This window comes from Lynx rufus, unplaced genomic scaffold, assembly GCF_022079265.1.
Source record: "Lynx rufus isolate CCGP_SWC_20201006 ecotype Redwood Valley unplaced genomic scaffold, mLynRuf1.p SCAF_2, whole genome shotgun sequence".
In the NCBI taxonomy this organism is placed as follows: Eukaryota; Metazoa; Chordata; class Mammalia; order Carnivora; family Felidae; genus Lynx; species Lynx rufus.
Window position 1 is genome coordinate 177,990,567 of NW_025814834.1, and position 24,302 is coordinate 178,014,868.

Genomic DNA, 24,302 nt, shown 5'->3' on the forward strand with positions numbered 1-24,302 from the left:
TCCCCTGGGCAGGACCTAGCGGGAGCATAGCTAGTAGAGGAAATGTGATTGGCAGGTACAGGACTGATAGAAAACCATCCTGGGTCCTACAGATCTTACTTCCCCTGTCTGCTTTCGTTGATTGAATACCCTCACAGAATGTCTGAGTGTAAGTTGTGAGTCCACATAAGGCTAAAGATTAGAGATCATGATGGATACAATGTATATCCCTACTGCATGCGGTGAATGTTTGTATATGGCAGATACTGGAAAATTCTTGTGGAATTGACTCTAAAAAAGTCCCTGCCTTTCAAGTCCTCCACATGGTGAGCAGTGAGGCATCATGGAGTCATGGTTGAGGTCATAAAGTGAGTTTCAACCATAAGGACAGCCACAGGACCTACATCTCTGAAGCAGAAACTTACTGCCCAAGGAATAAATAACTATTCATTGAAGTTACAATGTATCTATGAGCAAAATAGAAAACGAGGTAGAGACTCCCCTCAGCTGGAAGTGAATGCAAAGTCCTGAAATCAATTTGAATCTTTATTTGCCAGTCGAAAATACTTTGCACTCCCGTTGAAGTGAATATGTCAGATTGAGCACTTAACTGTCATCTTTTGAAAGATTTAATAGTGCTAGGAATTTAACCAAGGCCAACCGATGGCCATTAACAAGGGTCGCTTCCTTTAGTTTTGCCAGTATTCTCATGCAAGGGAATGCCAATGAAACTGGAATCAGTTTATCTTTATTGCTGCTTTGCTTTCCTCTTCTGTCAGTTGCAGGAGGGGGGAGTGGGTGGGGGGGGATGGGAGGCTGAGGTTCTTTCCAAGTTCCAGGACTTAACTTGCCCCCCATGTTTCCTTTTCCAGTCGGGACAATCATCTACTGTGATCGAGAACATCCATACTATTATTGCTGCAGCAGCTGTCAAATTTAATTCAGATCAGCTTAATCATTTGTTTGTTCTCATTCAGAAGGTACGTGTCCAGTCAAACGTGCTAGCTTTTTAAGTTTTTTCTAAAAGAAGCTTCCCCCTCTAAGCTGGAAGCTTCTAAACATACACTCTTCTTGCTTTAGCGAACCTTTCTAGCTCAGGTGTAAACTTTCTGCATATTTTGCCGGTTTGATACAATTGGATTGTCTTGCCTTTTCCCTTCCGCAGAGCTGGGAGACGGAAAGCGATAGAGTAAGACAGAAGCTGTTGAGCCTGATTGGAAGAATAGGCCGGGAAGCTCGCTTTGAGACCACGTCTGGAAAGGCAGGAGGATGAAATTAATCTTTCCAGCTCCACATACTTTATGCGGTTGTTCGTGCATGTGTGGGCTCATCTTGTGTGGTGTTATTGTAGGTGTTAGATGTACTCTGGGAACTGGCCCATCTTCCGACCCTGCCCAGTAGCCTTATCCAGCAAGCCCTGGAGGAGCACCTGACGATCCTGAGTGACGCATACGCGGTGAAGGAAGCAATCAAGAGAAGCTACATCATTAAGTGCATAGAAGATATTAAAAGGGTTGGTCTTACCTTCGACCTCCTTTTGTTGTCAGAGCATCAATAGCATTGTCTGAGTAATTAGGACCCGATGATTTTCTTAGCCTATTATGTAAATCAAATGTGCGACCTGGAAACTCTTACCTTAGAGTCCGAGATTTGGAAATTGTAGGTACTGCTTTTACCAAGTCACTTACATTTCTCTTAAAATTCATTTCAGCCCGGAGAGTGGTCAGGTTTGGAAAAAAACAAGAAGGACGGATTCAAGGTAAGACTTTTCACATGGAACCGCCCAAAAGGTATACTAATTTAATAATTTCTTTTAATAAGTGTTTTGGTGTTTCTTTGAGTAATGCTCGGAAACTGCCGTCTATTCACAAATCCAAGGTCACATTCACAGGGTAGTTTTATTATTTTCATAAAATTGTAAGACCTTTAACTTAGTTTCTTCTTTTGTAAACTAAATGCGAAGTGTGCACCGTTTTAGTGAGTCCAATGGATTCTGCATAAATACCATGCCCATTTTTCTGCCATGAGGGAGAAGTGGAGCACTGTTCATGGAGTAAGAAAGAGAAGGGAAGAAGGAGGTTCATTCAGTGCTGGCACATAGTTGTTTTTCAGGTGCCTGGTTCAGAGGTGTTCATAAAGTGATTCCTTGGTGAGTCTTGCTGCTAGGACCCAATACTAGGAGGCGGGCGTAGGCGGTGACAGCCAATGGGGCCACTGCCCTGGGAGCCCTTTGCCTCAGGGCTCCGGCCTCCAGCCTGCTGGGCACCTAGGGGCTGCCCTTTGAAAGCATGGTTAGCAGAGTAAGCAGTGATGACTAGCTCTCCTGTCCCTGCAGTGCTTAGACATCCAGTCTGTGCTCCGGAGGGCTGATCTTGGGGCGGCTCATTGGAGCGACCTCCCCTGTTGCAGCAGGACCCCCACCCCCCCACCCCTGCCCCACCAAAGCAGTGCCCTCCTCTAGCCGAGGCCCTTGGGTTGCCCAGACCAAATGGAAAGCCTCATAACAGGAGGGATTTCGTTTTATTGTAACATAAAAAAAGGTTTTGGTGAATGTGGCTTAGTAATTTCATTGGCTAAACATTTTTCTTGGCTTTCATTAATAAGTGTTTCTTTAAAGGTTCTTGAATACTGCTAATTTTCATTGGTATATTCAGAGACTCTTAGCTCTTGTTAAGAGGCCGTGGTGATTCAGTGAGCTTTTATTAAGTTATATTTGGTCATAAAGTTTAGTTAGGGACACGTAAGAACTTTGTGTTTTAGATTTCTGATGCCGAAATGTGATCAGGTGAATTTTCTACATATAACCTAGCCTTAGAGATTTTCAAAAAGTCACTCACAAACTGGAGCTGATAATGCTCAGGTTTTAAGGAATTGTTCCTTTAATTCAACAACATTGCTCTCGCTCTCAGATACAGTGTGAATTTTTCCAGTTCTCTCAGTTTAGCGATTCAGATACTTTGTTGCAGTCTCTGTCTTTGCGGTTGACCCTCATCCAGAGTGAGTTGTGTAAGGAGTTTAGACCCTTCCCTAGCAGTAGTAATAGCAAGATGAAAAGGTATCTGTAGACAAACAGTCTTGGCTTCTCAGCAGCAGATACATTTCTTTATAAATCTGAGGGTCCCAGCTCAAGGGACTTTTTCCTGCCTCCAGGGAAATGGCTTTTGAACCCAGCACCCCTTTCCCGCCGCCTGCTCCTTCCTCGCCGTGGCTCAGCATGACTTCGCTCTTCTAGTCGTAGCGTCGGTGCCTCTTTGTTGCCCCTCTTTGCGGTCACTTCATTCATGCCTGTTGTTTTATAACAAAGCTCAAGTCACGTGGCGATTTTTGGAGTCATTTTGTGAGACTTGAAAGGAGTGCCCTTCCGTTTTTATTTCCCACTGCTCCCAGTTAAAGAAATTCTCATGTACCATGATTTCATTCCAAATAATACCTTGCGTTTACATAGCACTTTTCAGTGGACTGAGTGCTCTCGCACATTCGCTCTGAAAGTACACATGGCTGAGGGGGGCAGCGGGAAGATCAGAGCCCCCTGGATCTGGCTCCAGGCAGGGGGGTGAGTTATATCCTGCCACTAAAGGTGTTTTTCTATGCTATGCCCTTTCCTGCCAGGCAGCAAGGTGGGCTGACTGGGGATTATGTCTCCCTGCCAGGCTACACAGAAACTAAGCAAAGGGTAAGACAAGATCACCCACCTCTTACTCCCCTCCCACCCTCAGCTACCTCTGTTCCCCCAACTGATTCCCCTTCCCTCTGCTTTTGACACTTTTAAAATTCCCAGATTCCACTGTTGTGTTCGGAAATTCCGACCCTTATTTCTTAACTTTATTTCTGTAGATTCTGCCAGGATACCTACCCTTGGCTCCCTTGGTCCTCTTTCCTTTGCTTCCTTTATACCTTCCACTGTTTACCCCCAACCCTCTCCCTCTTATTTCACTCCTTTTTTCCCTTCAATTAAAAATTTAAATGTACGCATCCAAAAAAAAAAAAAATCACTAAGCCAAAAAAGTCGTTTTTACTCAAGTAGCAGTGTTTGGGTATTCCCTAAGTCATTCTCTTCAGCACCACCCCTGCCCCCCAGCACAGTGCCTGGCAGCTTCTAGGTGGATGCCCGCCCCTTCCTCTTATTCCGCCCCTTCACGCTGTGAGGACACTAAAATCGTTACTTACCCAGAGTGGAGTGGCCTCTACTTGCCAAAGCACGTAATCCAAAGCAAAAGTAGCAAGATGTCCTCAGTACAGCCTCACAGTGATGTGGTTAGCACAGGAGGAAATACTTTTTTAAAAACGTCCTCCCATGCAAAAATGTGTGCTTTGAATCTAGGGTAAATGGCTAGGTCTGGAAAAAGAAGACAGATGAGAAAGGGGGGATGTTCAGCTTTGAGAAGAGAATTCAAGAAAGAATATGAAAGTGTTCTTCAGAGACTTAGATTGTGATAGAGAAGTTTGATCCCACCGACTTTTTATGTCTCCCAAGAAGTCGCGGGAGGCCTGTTTCAATACGAGAGAGCAGCGAACTTTCCGTGAGAAGTCGGCGGTAGAATGCACTGTCTCCTCATCACGGGAAGCACTAGGAGACTAGTCGTTAAACCAGAGTGACTGAGGATTTAGGCATAGGTTTGCAGGCTATACCAATTGACCTTGAAGGCTTCATCTGATATTGAGGTCTAATTTGGACATACCGTTACCACCTACTTATGAAATCTCAGCTCCATTACCAGGCATTATCAAATGTGCTCATTTTAATTGTTCACCGTAGTCTCTTGGCCTTTTGGTAAGCGGAGAAAAATAATTTAAATTTTTCTTGTAACTGAGCAACATCGTGTCGTGGATATGATGGAATAAATAACATCTTTCCTGTTTGCTAAACTTTAGAAAGGCCATATCAGAAATACTTTTTAAATTCCAATTTTATTTGATTTCCTGAATTTTATTGGATGGTGAGCTACTTTCAAAGGATGATTTTCTATGTTAAATAAAAATATTCTAACCATAATTAACTGAAATCGTCCTAATACTGCTTTTTAATATATCTGATTATTTGCTAGAGGGTTCATATTTATATCCTCATGTTTATAATCCTTTTGGTAGGTATGAGTTTGGACTTAAGCCTTAGGGTTTTAATCTTTGTCATTTTGCAACTCTTCTATTTTAGCACAAATACGTAGGTAGTCTTGCAAACAGTTGGCCTTTAATATATACCTTATTTCTCTGATTCTAAGATGCCAGTGACTGCAACCTGCATCACAGATTTAGTAAGTTGCAGAGAAGGAAAAAAGAAGCTACATTTTAGTTTTACCATTCTTTAGTTTAAATTCACACTCAAGAGTTTGCATCTAAGCCTCTTTCTGACCAGTCTGTACGGCTTCACTGGCACAGTGCTTTTCATTATCTGGTAGTGACTTTGACCTCCGTAAGAATGACTGTATCCTTCCGAGGCATGTTAAAGACTATGGAATTTTGTGTCCTTGTCCTTTTTTGTAAAACTCAAGCTGCTTTTTTCCTTAACAGAGTCAAGTTGTGTATACTACAAGATAAACAGCTTCTCTTGAATTTTGGGTGCAACCTTTGGACAGAGACATTTAGTGGTGGGTGACATGGCCCTTCACAGGGTATGAGTCTGTCACACCAAATTCTCCTGGCTTTGAGACTGAGACCACTGGCAGGATTCTTTGCTTTTGAGTTGACAGACACGACAGGCTAATCCTGTTACATCGTAGTGTCATCTCTTTGACAGTTTAAGTAACAAATTTGTGATCTAAATTCAAGTTAAGAAGCCATCCTTGTTTGGTGCTACATATAAGAGCTCGCAACTAAAATGACGGGTAGACGCACAAGTAGATACATTTCATATACAGCTAAGGGTGCACGTACGCAGGTAAGGACAGCCGTGTCAAAACTTTCTCCCCCCCAGTGGCTGCTAAGTTACTTTTGACAAAATTGTAATAAGTGTCAATTTCAGAAATGTTGAAATTTATAAAACCTGTATCTTAGAATCCAGGAAATACGGTATTTGCGATGGGTTGGCTGATCTCCAAGAAGACCAGTCTTGTTTTGGGCAATAGCTCGCTCTCGTTTACATATTCAGTAGTATGCTGTTTTTCTGCCAAAGACAGAAAGTAGGTTTTTTCAGAAGTATTTTCTGCCCCATAAAGGTCTTCATGTTACTGAAAGACGTGAAGAAGCAAGAAGCCTTTAAAAACGAAAGCAAAATTCAGCCTTGAAAATAAAGGCTAAGGACCTAAAACTTACTGTACTCAGTTTTTTAGACACTTAATCGATAATTTGATTAATAGTGTTAAACTGACAGCCTTCCAAATTTTACAGATCTCTTAACTTGAAAGTTGTTGTGTATTAGAGAGCAGTTCTGTTTTTAAAGATTATTTCACAAACATCAGCCTTTTCAGATACGCACTACGAAGATCTGGATTGTCCTGTACCAGTTTCAGAAATAACACTTGAAAGTGTTTCTGAAAAATACAAAGTACAAATGTAAAGTGGCTGTAATAATTAAAAATCGAATTCTCTCTTGCAAAATTGTTTTAACTAGGAGATAGAAGCAGGTCATGAGTATTTTCTTGAATATATAGACCACTATCAGAGTCTTGATCATATCATTGGTATCTTAATCACATAATTGTAGAAAATCACATTTCTATACCATTTTCCTCACCAGCCAGTCCAGTATCATCCAAGTTAAACTTTGCCCGTCAGTTCATTTGATCATGTCAACATGTCCTAGCAGCCTGTGCTACTTAATCTATCCTCTGAAATTGCTAATCCCTTGTCGTCTGTTTTTTGCTGATGTACCCTATACATTTACTGTCACTTCACATCCACTCCTGTTTGCAGTTCTTGGCCTTAGGAAATTGCATGCAGAATAAGAAGTTGAAGACTGACTTACGAGTGCATGGAGATGAGCTGTAAATGAGCAGTGTGGACAGGAAAATAATAGGATGTATAGCATCAAACCTAATCGACTTGGGAAATTTTTATAGCTAATAAATTTTGCCTGCCATTCATTTCTAGATGTAACTAATGTAACTTCTTTTTAACTCTAGTCGTCTCAGCTTAATAATCCCCAGTTTGTATGGGTGGTGCCAGCCTTGCGTCAGCTCCACGAGATCACCCGCTCGTTTATAAAACAGACCTATCAAAAGCAAGACAAGGTAAGAGAGCAGCTATGTTTGATCAGCATACGATTCTGCTTACTTACACAACTTCTCTAATAACAAAACGTAAATAAAATTGCTGAGTTGTAAAGTCACTGTTTTACATCTTGATGGTTATTAAAACAGCTCATTTATATTCTTTAATAATCTTGAGTTCAAACATCATTCTGCTGTCATTTCTACAAGAGCTCTTCTTTTGCAACATCCTTGATTCATTTCCTTTTTATTTCCTTAATTGATTCACATGATTATGCCAGTTTTTAAAAGGCTGAATGGTATTTTAGAACTGTGTTCGAAAAGATTTAAAGACATTTGATCTCAGGAAGATGAGATTGTTTAAAGGACCCAGAGCTTCTTCAGTGTACGAGACTTGGGAGGAAAGACCTGAAAAGTACGCAAGAAGCGAAAAGATTCTTTTCTGAAATCCGTCTTTTAAAAAAAAGAGAGAGGATGTCTCTAGAAGCAAAACGTTAGCAGAGAAGTTTATGAGTTCCCTAGTAAGTGCACATACTAGATGATTTTGTTTGCTTTTGTGTAGGGAATGAATCCTCAGTGAAGCAATCCTTAGATTTGCAGTCCCTCACTAGGGCTATGTGCTGAAGCGGAAGCTTCTGCTAAACTCACAAAATGACTGCAGATTCTCATGCCATTTTTCTTTTTGTTGTTTTTTGCCAAGAGCATCATTCAAGACTTGAAGAAAAATTTTGAAATCGTGAAGTTGGTGACCGGAAGTTTGATAGCTTGTCATCGACTTGCAGCCGCTGTGGCTGGACCCGGAGGCTTGACTGGTTCCACGCTGGTGGATGGCCGATACACTTACCGGGAGGTATCCGGAGCTGTGCTTTCGTGTCGTGCTTTACAGCATCCGTTTGGCTATTTGCGTGCGAACTATAAACGTGATACTGGTAGGGTGTCGCTCTAGAGAGGTGGCATGAGGTTTCTTTGTAGCGATGGAGCAGTTTTATGTTTTGACTATAACCATTTTACAATAACAGTTTAGGAAGTTGTTATTTGTGGGCGAATCATTCAGCAAATCACCTTAGAACTGCATACGATAAAGTGATAAAGATTACCATGTTTCCTCTGCCTTTCATATGAAATGATAATGGTCTGTGCTGTGGAGAATTGCTTTCGTTTTTCAAATCAGTTGATTAGTAATATTGTTTTTAAAAATTAGAAAAAAAACTTAACCAGTGTTTGCGGTATTTCAGTATGAGGTTACGGAGGTGGTATTTTACTGCCATCCAACTTGACTAGAAGTTGTAACAGACTTGAAGTAGTTTCCACTGTATCGTGCTGTTAACAGATGTCTCGCCTTTATTTCACCCTAAATTATATGCGCAAGCGTTAGGTAGAATTCTTGTTCTAATTTTCAAAAAGTTTGTTTTAATTTTGCTTTTGCGCAGGAATGCCTGGAGTTAACTAATTAGCATTACTTCTTTTTGCAGTATTTAGAGGCCCATCTAAAATTTCTAGCGTTTTTCTTGCAAGAAGCCACTCTGTATCTGGGTTGGAATCGTGCCAAGGAAATCTGGGAGTGTCTTGTGACTGGCCAGGATGTTTGTGAATTGGATCGAGAGGTAAGAAGATGGTAGTGTGGCTAAAATAAGGCAGAAGTGGGGCTTCTGTAGTTTACCTTTTTTATGGGTCTCACATCGTCGATTCTAAATGCTTCTCAAGGGGCGCCTGGGTGGCTCTGTCGGTTGAGTGTCCGACTTCAGCTCAGGTCACGATCTCGCGGTCTGTGGGTTCGAGCCCCGCGTCGGGCTCTGTGCTGACCGCTCGGAGCCTGGAGCCTGTTTCGGATTCTGTGTTTCCCACTCTCTGACCCTCCCCCGTTCATGCTCTGTCTCTCTCTGTTTCAAAAATAAATAAACATAAAAAAAAAATTTTTAAATTCTTCTCAATTTGCTAAGCACACATTTATGCTAATCGGCCAGGAGCTGTAAGTGCTGAAAAAATACATTATATGATACATATCTATGACACAAACGTGTGAGTTCAGTAATTTTTATACCATTCTGGACAAAACCAAATTGAGCCGAAAGAGCACAGCTGAAGAATTCTCAGTATGTCTTATAATTTTTCTCCCTCCCATGGAACTAATTTCAAGTTACCAACCAAGAACTTTGAGTTCCTGCAATGATGTCATACGGCAGAAACACAAACACAAACTTCTTTGTTGTATTCTAAACACAAAGAAGAATAAATGCCCAGACAGATTTTTTTCCGACTATAATTAAACAGCTGAAAATAGATTAAGCCAGGAGCAGAACACCTGACTTGGCGTATTCTAACGATGAATTGTGTGCTCATCTCCGTTTGCAGAGTTGTAACTACTTCCTAGGATCGTTGAAAGGACTGAATAAATGCCCGTGCCCAGCACAGCGGCTGGCACACAACAAGGCTTATGAATAAACGTTAGTGGGCAAGCCCAAGTCTAACCCTCATTGAACAGGAGGAGTGTATATTTTCATTATCTGAGGGAAAGGCTGCTAGGAACTGCTTTATTTGGCTCTGGCGTTCCAGGCGTTTCCGTTGTCCCTGGTAATACAAATTTTTGAAGCATTGAACGTAGCCTATCTTCTGTCTCCCACTTTGGAATAAGTATTTGCCTAACATGAATTTTAGTTATAGGGTAATGTTTGTCTTAATCCACAGATGTGTTTTGAATGGTTTACAAAAGGCCAACATGATCTCGAGAGTGACGTTCAGCAGCAGCTTTTCAAGGAGAAAATTCTTAAATTGGAGTCATATGAAATCACCATGAATGGTAGGAAGAAAACTTCAAGTCTTTTCTTCTCAGTTCTTTAAGAAATGTGATTCTTTCCTTTCCCTGTAAGCCCACTTCTCAGAAGCAACTAAGCAGTCTGGATTATCCTTCTGGACTTTTCTTTATGCGTATAAAGACATATCTGTGTATACCTGTGTTTATATACACAGATTAATTCCTTTTTATTTGAATAGTATCTCGTGATTCACTTTAAATTATATGGCCTTACCATTTCAGTTGTCAAATGGTAGCACATATCAGTATCATTCTATTTTATGGCTGAATAATATTTCATTGTATGAATATACCACATTTTGTTTATCCATTCATCAGTGATGGATACTGAAGTGTTAATCACTTTTGGCCATTACTAATAACACCGCTGTAAGCATTCATGTACAAGTTTTTGTGTGGACGTTAGTTTTCATTTCTCTTGGGTATATACCTAGGAGTGGAATTGAATCATATAATTAACATTTTGAAGAGCTGTCAGACTATTTTGCAAAGTGGCTGCACCGTTTTATAATCCTACCAGCAACATCTGAGGGTTTCAGTTTGGTCACATCTTCACCAATCCTCGTTACTGTCTGTCGTCTTTATTCTAGCCGTCCTGGTGTGTGTGAAGTGTTACCTCGTGGTTTGGTCTGCATTTCCCTGATGACTAAGGATATTGAGCATCTCTTCATGTGTTTATTGACTGTTTGTATACATTCTTTGGAGAAATGTCTGTTCGGACCTTTTGCCCATCATGAATTGGGCTGTTGGTCTTTTTATTGTGGAGTTGTGAGAGTTCTTTATATATTCTGTCTAGTGGCGCCTCATCCGATAGACACTCTGCATATATTTTGTCCCATTCAGTGGGTGGTCTTTTCACTCTCTCGTAGTCCTTTGAAGCACAAGAGCTCCTAATTTTGATGAGGTTCAATTTACCTAGTTTTTATTTTGCTGCTCGTGCTTTTGGTACCATGTCTGACAAACCGTTGCCTAATCGGAAGTCTTGAAGATTTATGTCTGTTGTGTCCCAAGAGTTTTACAGTTTTGGCTCTTGATATACTTTGAGTCTCTTCCGTGGTTATCTGTGTTACTTAGAGTGCATGAATTTATCTGACCTTCTGTAATTTCAGGGTTTAACTTATTTAAGACTTTTTTTGAAAATGTGAATCTTTGTGATCATCGATTGAAACGACAAGGAGCTCAGTTGGTAAGTACCTTCTTCCAAAATCTGGATAATTTGGATAGTCTAGTAAAACATGGCAAAAAAGGTGTTCTAATTGAGAGAAAACACGACCGTTTTTAAAGAATGGGCATCGCCTCAACTGCGTCTTTTGCTTTGATGACAGAGCTTCTCTTAGAGCGTAACGGAGGCTCCCTTTCTGGCACAGCGACACCTCGCTAACTGCCCGGGAGAACAGAGTTGACTTCTCATCCCTCCGTGCTTCTTGCTGACCCAGGGCAGCCAGCAGCCTCCTGTGGCTAGGTGAATGCAGGACAGGGATAGTTTTATTGAAGCTTCCAGCTCCTCAGATCCAGTAATGGATGTGTTCCTAAAAAATAACAACATCTTGGGGCGCCTGGGTGGCTCAGTCAGTTGAGCGTCCGACTTCGGCTCAGGTCATGATCTCACGGTTCGTGAGTTCGAGCCCCGCATCGGGCTCTGTGCTGACAGCTCGGGGCCTGGAGCCCGCTTCAGATTCTGTGTCTCCCTCTCTCTCTGCGCCTCCCCTGCTCACACTCTGTCTCTCTCTCAAAAAATAAATAAAAGATTAAAAAAAAATAGTAACATCTTTCATTCTGAAGATGAATCTTCGGTTCATCTCAGCGACAAGGATTTGGGGAGGAAACTTTAGGAACAGACAGTGAAGCAGGAGAATGTGAGGATCTGTCGAATGTATGCAACTTATGTTTATATTTACATGTGAACCTTAAAAAAAGAAAGGCAGTAAATAATGGTCTTTTTTAAGACCTAACTCTTTTGATTCAAGGCCTGGCTTCGTGGATGGTACGAATTTTTACAAGATCTTGTAAGTGTAAGCTTGGATCCTGCCGTTTGAACTGAGCTTTGGGAAGACCCGATTGAGCCTCAAGGATTATTAACCACTTCTAGCCTGGCTCTGTTTCCTTTTGAGGACAAGCTCCTGAAGCTGGTGCTCCTTCACTCCTGTGCTATTTTCTGTAACCTGCTTGGGTAGATTTCCAGCTTGGGTTTAGGAACATCTGGAGAAAACTCTCCATATCTCCCCTGGTTGCCATGGACATAGCCCAGTGTTTCTGTGGTTAGTTGTTTTTGATTTAAAATACAGTACAGTAGTGCTCTCATATGTAGCTTGGCTTTCGCAGCCTTAATGCATATTGAACTGAAAGGTGTGGACTTAATGATATAACAGAAAATAATTGTAATTTTGTGACCTTGGTGTGCTGTATGATTTTTTTCTTTTGAACAGTATGTAGAAAAGCTGGAATTGATAGGAATGGATTTCATTTGGAAAATAGCCATGGAATCACCTGATGAAGAAATTGCTAATGAAGCTATTCAGTTAATCATAAACTATAGTTACATTAATCTAAATCCCAGATTGAAGAAGGTGGGTATCAAAGGACAGAAGGTACTTACACACAAAACAGAAAATTATATATATATATATATATATTTTTTTTTTTTGATAACTTCTGACCTTTGGCATGCCTAAAATTGGCTTTTTTATTTTGATGTTTTCTCATTAATGATGATTGCAATTAAATGTCGGACTAATTTTAATTTCCATGTACTTCTTTTAGGATTCCGTATCGTTACATAAGAAATTTATTGCTGATTGTTACACGAGATTAGAAGTGAGTGGCAGATTTTATTTAACATGTTTTTGAAATAAATGCTTTGACATTTTTCCTTTTATAATTTTCTGTTTGATATCATGTGTCATGTTGATATTTGTGGCTGGATTCTGTCGAAGAATTTGTCAGCCGTATTGTATTGTCACAGAGGGAACAGACATTTGCCTGGATTCCCCCAGTACAGAAATGTCCTCCGTAGGGAAGCTTTGCTTCTCTTTCCACCACGTCTCCTCCCCACTCCACCCGCCCCCCTTTTTGGGGTATGGGAACTGTCTTCAGAAAACGGGCCTACTCGACATTCCACATTTCTAGTAGATTCTTCTCCCCTTTTTCCTTTTCTGCCCAGGGATTTTATGCAAGAACTTGTTTTTCCCACCCTTGCCCATGTTTCAGCTGCCATTATATCTTAGATGCTATTAAAGGCCATAGTAGGTGGTATTGGTTGCCTTTGTCCATTAGAAGCCTGCTGTGTGATACTATCTCACATATATTTCCAGTGCCTTGGCTCCAGCATGATGGTTAAAGCGTTAAACAGTCATTTCTGTTCTTAAGTTGTGTTTAAGTTTTTTACCTATTCCAGAAACGTAATGCTACTGCCCCCAAAGGTCAAGAAGTTAAACCTCGTGATGACGAATACGTGCTTGAATCTGTGAAGGATTTTCATAGTTCTTCACCCAAATCTGTGACTTCACCCAAATCTGTCATCATAAAAAGCCATTTAAAGTATTCAAGTACCTTAATTAAATGAGGTACCGTTTAAGTATTCACATATGTAGAACAGTAGTTCTCAGCCAGGGGTTATTTTGCCTCCCAGAGAGCATTTGGCAATGTCTGGAGACCTTTCTGGTAGCAGTAGGTGGGTAGTGACTAGAAATCAGAGATGTGGCTAAACATCCTGCAAAGCCCAGGACAGCCCTCTAACAACAAAAAGCGTCCATCCAGCGCAAGATAGCAATCGGCCCGAGGTTTGAGAAACCCTGATAATAGAACGATGGTTTCATGTTTCACAGGCGGCCAGCTCAGCACTTGGTGGCCCCACTCTGACGCATGCAGTGACCAGAGCAACAAAAATGCTTACGGCAACTGCTATGCCAACCGTAGCAACATCCGTTCAGTCTCCATATAGGTAAGTGTGCAGAAATTACAGCACGTACTCACACGATGCGTAAATACACGTGTACCTGTTTGGAAAAACAACTGGCTTCTTTTTTGGTTGATTTTCCTCATTCTGTATCATAGTTTTTGCAGAGAGTCGTATCCTGAGAAATTGCGTATTCCTGTCATACGTCCCAGATCTGCATTTTTTTTCTGAAGATCCGTAGGTCATTGTCACCAGAACCAAGAAGTGGTCTGCCCCGACCCTGTGCCTACTGGACAACTTTTGTTGTTTTGTTACTTTTTTTAAAAATTTGAATTCTTTCACTTTGACTCTGTGTAAATAGGAGTAAGCTACTCTTTACAACAGACTAAAGATACACTCGTTGTGTGAAGAGTAATTTTTCAAGTTTGAAGTATGTGCTTACTGAGACATAACCTGTCTCCTGGTGCCCAAATCCAGGGCACTTAACAGCACGCGCAAAATGAGACGGAGGGTAATGATTAATTAAAATTGTGCATTATAATAACATCATAGTTAAAATATTATTTCCTTAAAATTAGTTTTCAAAATAACTTTTAACAAGAACTTAACCCCCAGATATTTGTGTTCAAACTTTGAGCTGAAGTCTCCCGTGAGATTGCCCTGTTTAGTGTTTTCAAATATTATCAGTGAAACCCGAGTTCAGTATTTGCTATAGTTCTTTGATACAGTGAGGAACATAGGTGAGTATTCAGAAACATTAGACTGAAGCATAGCTCAGATACTCCTGTGAGGTTTTCTGAGCCTTCTATTCTTAGTAAGCAGCCCCCAATCACTGATGCCCAGGAAACCTTGGCAGGTGTTCAGAACGAGGCCTGCTCTGCTGCCCTCTAAGTGATGGGTGCACGTATTGTCTCTCTCTGCTCGGAATGACTTTATGTATGTACATATGTTATTTATCTTTATTTACAATTCTTCTTGTTTTTAAAGGCTCCCTTTAGAATAGGAATCAAAGCAATAGCCTTGCTCACATTCATCATCTTTTTTTAAATGAGTACTGTGTAGTGATACTAATATTAGAGAGGCTCCAATAAAATTCAACCCTCTTGGACTTTTTTTTTTTAAATGCCAGAAAGCAGGGCGCCTTGCTGGCTCATTCAGTAGAGCATGCAACTCTTGACCTCGGGGTTGTGAGTTAAAGCCCCACGTTATATATAGGGATTACTTAAAGATAAAATCTTACCAAAAAAACCCAGTTAAAATGGCGGCAAGTGATTATAGATTCAACTCATGACCTTTGCGTTCCCACATTGTTGGAAGTGTATCTTAAATAGACTCTCATTAAGAATGCATGTTAAGAGTAGGGGTACCTGTGTGGCTCAGTCGGTTAAGTGTTCAACTCTTGGTTTCAGCTCAGTTCATGATCTCATGGTTCGTGGGTTCGAGCCCTGCATCGGGCTCTGTGCTGGCAGTGCAGAGCCTGCTTGGGATTCTCTCTTCTTCTCTCTCTGCTACTCCCCTGCTCGCTCACTCACTCACTCTCTCAAAATAAATAAACTTTTAAAAAATGCACATTAAGAGTCTTTAGTTACATGTTTGTAAGATGTGGTCCATCTTTATGACCTAGGTCCTTAATGATTCATTTATCTGACAAACCAGAATAGAAATCCAATTTTGAACTATTGGATTGGGATTTCCAAACTGCAACATCTTTAAATAAGTGCGTTATTTTTTTCTCTTTTTACTAAGTGTTTTTTATTCTGAATCATTTCATTTCATATTTGACTGACTACAGAGCACAGCCACAGGATAGTTGTTAACTGTTCTTATTATAAACTCCAAACACTGTTCATAGGAGTGTATAATTTCAAAGTTGCATTTGAACCACGACATTATAGTTTCTTATTTCACTGGTTTTGAGAGAACTTCTCAGTGACCATAGTTCCACCTTTGGTGGCGGACGGGAGAGAGTTATTCTCTCATCTCTACAGTGGTCTGCAATGTTGTCTGAGATTTAATTCATTATTGAGGCACAATTAAGATAGTTCACTCAATAATTCACTTATTATAGGGGCACCTGGGTGGCTCAGTCAGTTGAGCGTCCGACTTCAGCTCAGGTCATGATCTCATGGTTCATGAGTTTGAGCCCCACATCGGGCTCTGTGCTGACAGCTCAGAGCCTGGACCTGCTTTAGATTCTGTGTCTCCTTCTCTCTCTGCCCCTCCCCTGCTCACGCTTTGTCTCACTCTGTTTCTCAAAAATAAGTAAATGTTAAAAAAAAACTTTTATTTTTAAATAATTCTCTTACTATAGCATTTAGATATTCCTAAAGCTTCCCCACCTGAATATCAAATTCTAGTTCTTGCCCATAGCCTGAAAGAATTTAGAACTCTGTTAAATATAGTTAACAGCACTATTACAGCGTATTTAACAAACTCTTTTTAAAGTAGAATTTTCAGTACTGCTAATCAGCCAACCAGACCAATTGTTAGAAAGTGTTAGTACCTCTTTTCAGATTTAGAAAGATGCCTGTTTGAAATGCCTAGACTTTCTTTTCTGGGAGAGCACATGTTTAAATTAAGGACATTTGGATTTCCATCTCTTGATGTTAACACACGTAATGTTGTCTTTAGAATCAAATATGGAGCTGTGAGTACATAAGCTGCTGGACGTTAGAGTCTCGTTAATTCAAATAATAAGTAATAGTCCCTAAGTCTGACCAAAAGGGATCTCGGGTCTCATTTTCAGGGGTTAAGCTAGCACTTAACCTTGCTATATGTTGCCTGTTCCAGAGATGGTTGTCTCCTGATGAGTGTTGATTTCTCAAGCACTTTGAAAACCTATAGGATAATAATTCTTAACACTTGTGTGTGTTTTTTAAATTCTTTTTAATGTTAAATTATTTTTGAAAGAGAAAGAGAGAGACAGAGTGTGAGCAGGGGAGGGGCACAGAGAGAGAGAGAAACAGAATGTGAAGCAGGCTCCAGGCTCTGAGCTGTCAGCACAGAGCCCAAAGCGGGGCTCAGACCCACAGACCGTGAGATCATGACCTGAGCTGAAGTCGGACACTTAATCGACTGAGCCACTCAGGTGCCCCACACTTGTGTGTTTTAACTCTACAGAATGTTCATTTAAACCAGATAAACAGTTGTTTGTCCTTCCTTCCTCCTCATTCTTAAACTATTTAGAACAGCAAGTCTTATTTGTGGTACCCTTACTGGTTTTCAGCCAATTCAGAACTTTGTCAGATTCCATGTGTTTACAGAATTAGGTGGCATATTTTAGTTGTAAGATTATGAGACTCAAACCTACTGGTTGTTCATTCTTGGTGGATTGATGGACAGACAGGCCTGGAGGCCCAGGTCCTCATTTATGGAACAACTGTGTAAAAAGACAGAAAGGAAACGACAGAAACATGGAGGGGGCCTGCCTGTCCTCCCTTGCTCCATCAGTGCACAACGGCTGTGAGGTGGCTGAGCCGCCTCCCGCCCTGGGTGACGGGGAAGTTTAGTCTTTGCAGATTTAAGCCTTCGGCCACTGAGGCTAACTGCGTGGTTTTGGTGAAGCAGACTGGAATCGTGCGACTTATTTCAAATACGTTCAAGTCTTCAGTTCATTTCAAATATGCTCAAAAAAAGTTTTTTAATCTATAGATCCACCAAACTTGTGATAATCGAGAGACTGCTGCTTTTGGCAGAACGCTATGTGATCACTATAGAGGTAAGCCTCTCTTCTTTTTAAAGCAACTTTATCATCCTATCGTTAGACTCGTGTTAGGTGTGTACGTTGGAGACTTAACAGTGACGCTGTGCATCTGACTTGTTTGACTTCTATCTTTTTCAAGGATTTTTACTCTGTTCCACGAACTATTCTACCTCATGGTGCCTCATTTCATGGACATCTTTTAACTCTCAACGTCACGTATGAGTCTACCAAAGATACCTTCACTGTAGAGGTAGGTTTACGTTAAGCCCTGTAGCCATTTTCATACTGTCTTGTTTCCTTCCCAAGAGCACTGCGGAGCGGGATAGCTCCACGGGGAACTATTCTGCAAGCTGTTTAGCAAACAAATATAGACTAAAGGCCTGCAGCGAAAGGGAACTGATGGGTGTACAGAGGCACATGAATAAGTATATAATATAGCATCAGGTGGTGATGAGTGTTCTAAAGAATAAGAATAAAGCAGAATAATTTGGTAGAGAGCCAACGCGTATGTGTGAAATGTCATCAAATGGGCAGGGAAGCTCTCTCCGAGGTGGTGACATCTGAACAAAGATGGAACGAAGTGACAACAAATAGTTTCTGCGGAAGAGCATTCCAAGCAAAGGGAGCAGCAGGTACTGAGGCCCTGGCGAGGGACTTGCGTGGCTCACTGAGTGACAAGCAAGGTGGCTGGTGTGAGGGGAGTGTAGAGAGAACGGGAAAGAGTGGAGACGGCAGCAGCAGAAGGACTCGAGATTTGATTCACAGGAGATGGCGAGGCATGGGGGGTGGGAAGACGGGACATTGAATTACTGCGGAAGGGAAGCCTCACAGGGCGGGGAGTTTTGTCCGTGGGTCCTCTGCTCTGTTCCCAGCTTCTGGAACAGTGCCTGGTACGTAGTCCGTGCTCACTAGCAGTTGTTTAAACGGACAAGTAAACAAAAGACTCCCAACAGCGTTTAATTTTGTCGTACAGGCTCACAGTAATGAAACCATAGGGAGCGTGCGATGGAAGATAGCCAAGCAGTTGTGCTCACCTGTGGACAACATACAGATATTTACGAACGATAGTCTGGTAGGTTTAAACCCACACTCTGTGGCCCTTCAGCCCGCCGTCAATGCCTTCCTCTTCCTGCCAGTAATTAAGAAACCACTTTTCGCAGCTGACCGTGAATAAAGATCAAAAGCTCCTCCACCAGCTGGGCTTTTCTGATGAACAGATCCTCACGGTGAAGACTTCGGGCAGCGGGACCCCATCCGGCAGCTCCGCGGACTCCTCGACCAGCTCCAGCAGCAGCGGCAGTGGGGCCTTTAGCTCATCGTACGCCATGGAGCAGGTACGGGGTGCTGGAGTCAGGTGACCAGTCAGAATTTAGGAAGCCCCCAGAGACTTGGATGACCGGGTCCTCTTCTCCCAGACACGTCCTGACCGATGAGGTTCCTAAGGGGATGAGCGTAGACAGAAGAGAGGCCAAAGGACCGAGCCAGGGAACTTCTTTGTATAGAGATCGAGGGTGAAGAGGACCCAGCAGGGGAGACCACAGAAGAGCCAGAGAGGAAGGGGAAAGCCAAGCGAGTCCTGACAGCAGAGTGAAGACAGGGTTGCAGCAGATTGTTGACTGTACCTTTAAAATACACCTAAAACCTAGTTACTGTCGTCTGCCTCCATGGCTTCCACACCGGTCCAGGCCCCCGCCATGCCTTGCCTGGAGTGTTCCAACAGTGCCTCCCTGCTGTCACGGCTCTGCCCCTAGACCCGTTCAGTCTCTTCTCTGTACAGTGCCTGGCAGCCCGGGGTCTTTTTAAACAGCAGTCATGTTGTGCCACCCTCAGCCCAAAGAGTCCCAGGACTTCATCTCAGAGTAGGAGCCAGGGTCTGCCGGGCCCCACAGGGCCAACCTCACAGACCTTCGTGGAACCTCTCTGATCTCTCCTCCCTTGACCTCGCCTCGCTCCCACCCCTCCAGCTGCACTGGCCTCCGCGTTGGTCCTCAGACTTAGCAGCGTCCGTGCGCTTGCTCGTCCCTGTGTCTGGAACGTTCCTCCCCAATATGCAGGTGGTCCCCTCTCACGTTCTTCAGCTCTCACTCAAATGTTGCCTTCTTGGTGCCAATCCTATTTACGTTCTTAGCTCCAGCCCTGCACTTCGTATCTCCCATCCCGACTTAACATTTTCTTTAACATACCGTGTGTTTTATCTTACGTAATGTCTCTCTCTCCCCAGTGAAATATAAACCCCATGAGAGCAGACTTCTGCCCGTTTTGCTCACTGTTGTATCCCCAGCACCTAAAACAGTGCCTAGAACATAAAAGGTACACAGTCAGGATTTTTTGAGTGATTTCCTGAAATCAGCCCGTGTACTTTTTACCCTCTCTGTGTCAGGACTGAACTTGGCACCGGAGATAAAAACCAATGAGACTGGTTGTGCTTCTTAGCTCTTATAGTCCAACAAGGAACATCACACCAGACCTTATGTAAAGGTATTCTAATAGCATGTGAAGGTTTTTTTATTTTTTTCATATTTGTGGATATATATATATATATATATATATACACACATATTGCCTTATTTCCAATTACAAGATTTTTGTGTATTATGTTTTTTTTTACCTTAGCATAATCTTGCCATTGATCTCAACTCCTCAGGGTCAGTATTAGTATAATGTGTTTGTTTTTTAAGTAACCGTACTTACAGTAAGAATTTAAGGAAGATCCCATTCAAGAGTAGCATTATGACAGTTAATTAACAACAGGAAAAAATGTACAAACATCCTTTTACTTTATTGCACTTGGCAGATTTTTGGTTTTTTTAAAATTTTTTTTTTTCAACGTTTATTTATTTTTGGGACAGAGAGAGACAGAGCATGAACAGGGGAGGGGCAGAGAGAGAGGGAGACACAGAATCGGAAACAGGCTCCAGGCTCCGAGCCATCAGCCCAGAGCCTGACGCGGGGCTCGAACTCACGGACCGCGAGATCGTGACCTGGCTGAAGTCGGACGCTTAACCGACTGCGCCACCCAGGCGCCCCAATTTTTGTTTTTTTTTACAAATTGAAGGTTTGTGGCAACTCTGCACCAAGCAAGTCTGCTGGTACCATTTTTCCAACAGCATCTGCTGACTCTGTGTCTCGGTGTCACGTTTTGGTAATTCTCACAACATTTCAGACTTTTTACTATTACATTTATCATGGCGATCTGTGGTCCCTGACCTGTGATGTTACTGTAATTACTTGGGGCACCACGAACTGTGCCCATAGAAGACGGTAAACTTAGTAAATGTTGTGTGCGTTCCGACTGCTCCACAACCAGCTCTTCCCCTTCTCTCTTCCCCCCTCCTCGGGCCTCCCTATTCCCTGAGACAACAGCAATACTGGAATCAGGCCACCATTTTAATAACCCTGCTGTGGCCCCTGGGCGTTCAGGTGAGAGGAAGAGCTGCACGTGTCTCCCTTTCGGTCAAGAGCCAGAAAGGACGAAGCTTAGTGAGGAAGGCCGAAAGCTAGGCCTCTTGCACCGAACGCTTGGCCAACTTTTGAGTGCAAGGGAAAGTTCTTGAAGGAAATTGAAAGTGCTACTCCAGTGAGCTCCCAAAGGATAAGAAAGGGAAACGGCCGCATTGCTGATACGGAGAAAGTGTGAGTGGCCGGGATGGAAGGTCAGACGAGCCGCAGCATCCTCTTAAGCCAGAGCCTGATCCGGAGCAAGGCTCTAACTCTCCTCACTTCTTGGGAAGGCTGAGAGAGGTGAAGAAGCTGCAGAAGGAAAGTCTGAAGCTAGTAGAGGTGGATTCACGAGGTTTAAGGAAGGAAGCCGTCTCCATGACGCGAGATTACAAGGGGAAGCAGCAGGTGCTGCTGTGGAAGCTGCCGCAGGTTCTCCAGGAGGTCTGGCTCAGAGAATTCATGAAGGTGGCTGTACTACGCGACAGATTTCGGTACAGATGGAAGACCTTCTATTGGAAGAAGACGCCATCTAGGACTTTCCTGGCTAGAGAGGAGTAGTCAGTGCCTGGCTTCAAAGCTCCAAAGCGCAAGCTGACTCTTGTTAGGGGCTAATGCAGCTGGTGACTCTAAGTCGAAGCCAGTGCTCCTTCACGCCTGAAAATCTTAGGGCCATTGGGAATGATGCCTAATCTACACTTTCTGTGCTCTATAAATGGAACGACAAAGCCTGGATGGCAGCACATTTATTTACAACATAGTTTGCTAAACCCACTCTTGAGACCTGATACTCAGGAAAGAAGACTCTTTTCAAAATACTGCTGCTCAGTGTTCCTGGTGACCCAAGAGCTCTGATGGAGATGTACAACGAGATGAATGTTGTTTTCGTGCCGGCTAACCCAGCATCCGTTGTGCAGCCCATGGATCAAGGAGTCATTCATTTCCACTTTCAAGTCTGAAAGTCCTGAGGCTATAGCTGCTATCCATAGTGATTCCTCTGATGGATCTGGGCAAAGTAAATTGAAAAACTTCTGGAAAGGATTCACCATTAAGATGCCATTAAGAATATTTGTGATTCTAGGGGCGCCTGGGTGGCGCAGTCGGTTAAGCGTCCGACTTCAGCCAGGTCACGATCTCGCGGTCTGTGAGTTCGAGCCCCGCGTCGGGCTCTGGGCTGATGGCTCAGAGCCTGGAGCCTGTTTCCGATTCTGTGTCTCCCTCTCTCTCTGCCCCTCCCCCGTTCATGCTCTGTCTCTCTCTGTCCCAAAAATAAATAAAAAATGTTGAAAAAAAAATTAAAAAAAAAAAAAAAGAATATTTGTGATTCTTAGGAAGTGGTCAAAATAACAACATTTGCAGGAGTTTGAAAGAAGTTGATTCCAACTCTCATGTATGACTTTGAGGGGTTTAAGACTTCCCTGAACGAAGTAACTGCAGATGGGGTGGAAAGAGCAAGAGAACTAGAATTAGAAGCGGAGCTTGAAGATGGGACTGAATGGCTGCAATCTGATGATAAAACCTGAATAGAGGAAGAGTTGCTTCTTATGGATGAACAAAGTGGTTTCTTGAAATGGAATCTACTCCTGTGAAGATGTGAATATTTTTGAAAGGACGGCAAAGGATTCAGAGTATCACATAAACTTAGTTGATAAAGCAGCGGCAGGGTTGGAGAGGACTGACTCCATTTTTTTAAATGTTTATGTATTTATTTTTGAGAGAGAGAGGGAGGGAGGAGACAGAGACTCCCAGGCAAGCTCAGCACTATCAGTGCAGAGCCCGATGTGGGCCTCGAACTCATGAACCATGAGATCATGACCTGAGCTGAAACCGAGTTGGATGCTTAACTGACTGAGCCACCCAGATGTCCCGGATTGACTCCACTTTTGAAAGTTTTGTGGGTAAAATGCTATCAGATAGCCTTGTGTGCTACAGAGAAATTGTTCGTGAAAGGAAAAGTCCATCAGTGCAGCCAACTCGATTGTGTCTTATTTTAAGAAATCGCCGTAGACACCTCGGCCTGCACAGCCGCCACCCTCACCATCGGCAGCCATCGACATCCAGGCAAGACCCTCCACCAGCAAAAAGATTACGACTCGTTGAAAGCTCACATGATGGTCAGCATTTTTTTAGCAATAAAGTGTAATTAAGACACGATACATTGGGGTTTTTTTTTTTTGATATAATGCTACTGTACCCTTCATAGACTACAGTAGAGTATAAACGTATATGCACTGGAATCCAAAAACTCACTTGACTCTTGCAGTATTTGTTTCTTGCTGTGGTCTGGAACTGACCCTGCAATATCTGAAGTATGCCTGTATACAACATCTTCAAGCGTAACATTTTCAAATTATATCCTGAATTTATTAAAAACGTTCCTTTGTATAATGACATTCTGTAGCGATGTCTAGTTTCTTAACTTTATAACCAGAAAATAGTACTTTAATCACATCTAAATCTCTTCTACGTGTTGTGTGTGTTTATACATTTGTACTACTATGATTTTGCTCTTAAATCTTTCATTACCTTGTTTGCTCCTGATGAGCCATGATCAGCTTTTAATGGTGTCTCCTCTCCATTCTCTTCATTATACCTGCCCATCATTTTACCTCTCTTCCACTGCCTGCCTTTTGGTGCCTTAGCCCCTCACCTGCAGGCGGGCAGGAGAGAGCCCTGTAAGTAGACGCACTAGAAGGTAGTGGTCCCGCCGGTCTGTTCCCAGGTGTTGCCCCGTAGGGCAGGTAAGCATGCTGTTCCCCTCAAGCTTTGTAGTGGCCAGTCTTTCAGAATTAGTCATTTTATTGTTGGCACAATATTTCTATTTGGTTAGAAAAAGAGAAAATTCTTTCGTCAGTTTGTATTTATATTTTGCTTTTTTCCTCAGGAGAAGTCCCTCCCTGGTGTTGTGATGGCACTTGTATGTAATGTGTTTGACATGCTTTACCAGCTCGCCAATCTGGAGGAGCCAAGGTATGATGGAAATATTTATGAAGCATGAAAAAGAGAAAGCTATTAAAGTTAGGGAGCCCAGCGTATTTTTACTTTACATTTGTCAGGAACAAATGACTTTGTTCTTGAAACTGACTTACGTGACAAAACTTGTTTTTGACAAATTTCAGGATAACTCTACGCGTACGAAAGCTTCTCCTGTTGATACCCACTGACCCAGCCATTCAGGAAGCCCTGGATCAACTTGATTCTTTAGGAAGAAAGGTATAAGCATCTTGGACAGTTACCTAACTGGCATGGAAATTTGATGTCATGATTCAGTAAAAATACAACCGGAAATCACTTTAAGGCCATGTGATACCATCTTTCCCATAACAGCTC

General features: G+C 42.4%; 1 protein-coding gene across 1 annotated transcript in view; it reads left to right on the forward strand.

Moving 5' to 3' along the window:
- USP24 (ubiquitin specific peptidase 24) overlaps positions 1 to 24,302 on the forward strand; it is a 140,406-nt gene that overhangs the window by 52,141 nt on the left and 63,963 nt on the right. The window contains exons 13-30 of the mRNA XM_047085710.1: positions 852 to 959; positions 1,145 to 1,240; positions 1,331 to 1,492; positions 1,691 to 1,738; positions 7,038 to 7,145; positions 7,825 to 7,974; positions 8,597 to 8,728; positions 9,810 to 9,921; positions 11,046 to 11,122; positions 12,363 to 12,503; positions 12,697 to 12,750; positions 13,761 to 13,876; positions 17,483 to 17,549; positions 17,674 to 17,784; positions 18,508 to 18,606; positions 18,695 to 18,868; positions 23,857 to 23,942; positions 24,092 to 24,185. Coding sequence (XP_046941666.1) covers positions 852 to 959; positions 1,145 to 1,240; positions 1,331 to 1,492; positions 1,691 to 1,738; positions 7,038 to 7,145; positions 7,825 to 7,974; positions 8,597 to 8,728; positions 9,810 to 9,921; positions 11,046 to 11,122; positions 12,363 to 12,503; positions 12,697 to 12,750; positions 13,761 to 13,876; positions 17,483 to 17,549; positions 17,674 to 17,784; positions 18,508 to 18,606; positions 18,695 to 18,868; positions 23,857 to 23,942; positions 24,092 to 24,185 — 1,935 coding nt within the window. The remainder of the gene's footprint in view (positions 1 to 851; positions 960 to 1,144; positions 1,241 to 1,330; positions 1,493 to 1,690; positions 1,739 to 7,037; positions 7,146 to 7,824; positions 7,975 to 8,596; positions 8,729 to 9,809; positions 9,922 to 11,045; positions 11,123 to 12,362; positions 12,504 to 12,696; positions 12,751 to 13,760; positions 13,877 to 17,482; positions 17,550 to 17,673; positions 17,785 to 18,507; positions 18,607 to 18,694; positions 18,869 to 23,856; positions 23,943 to 24,091; positions 24,186 to 24,302) is intronic.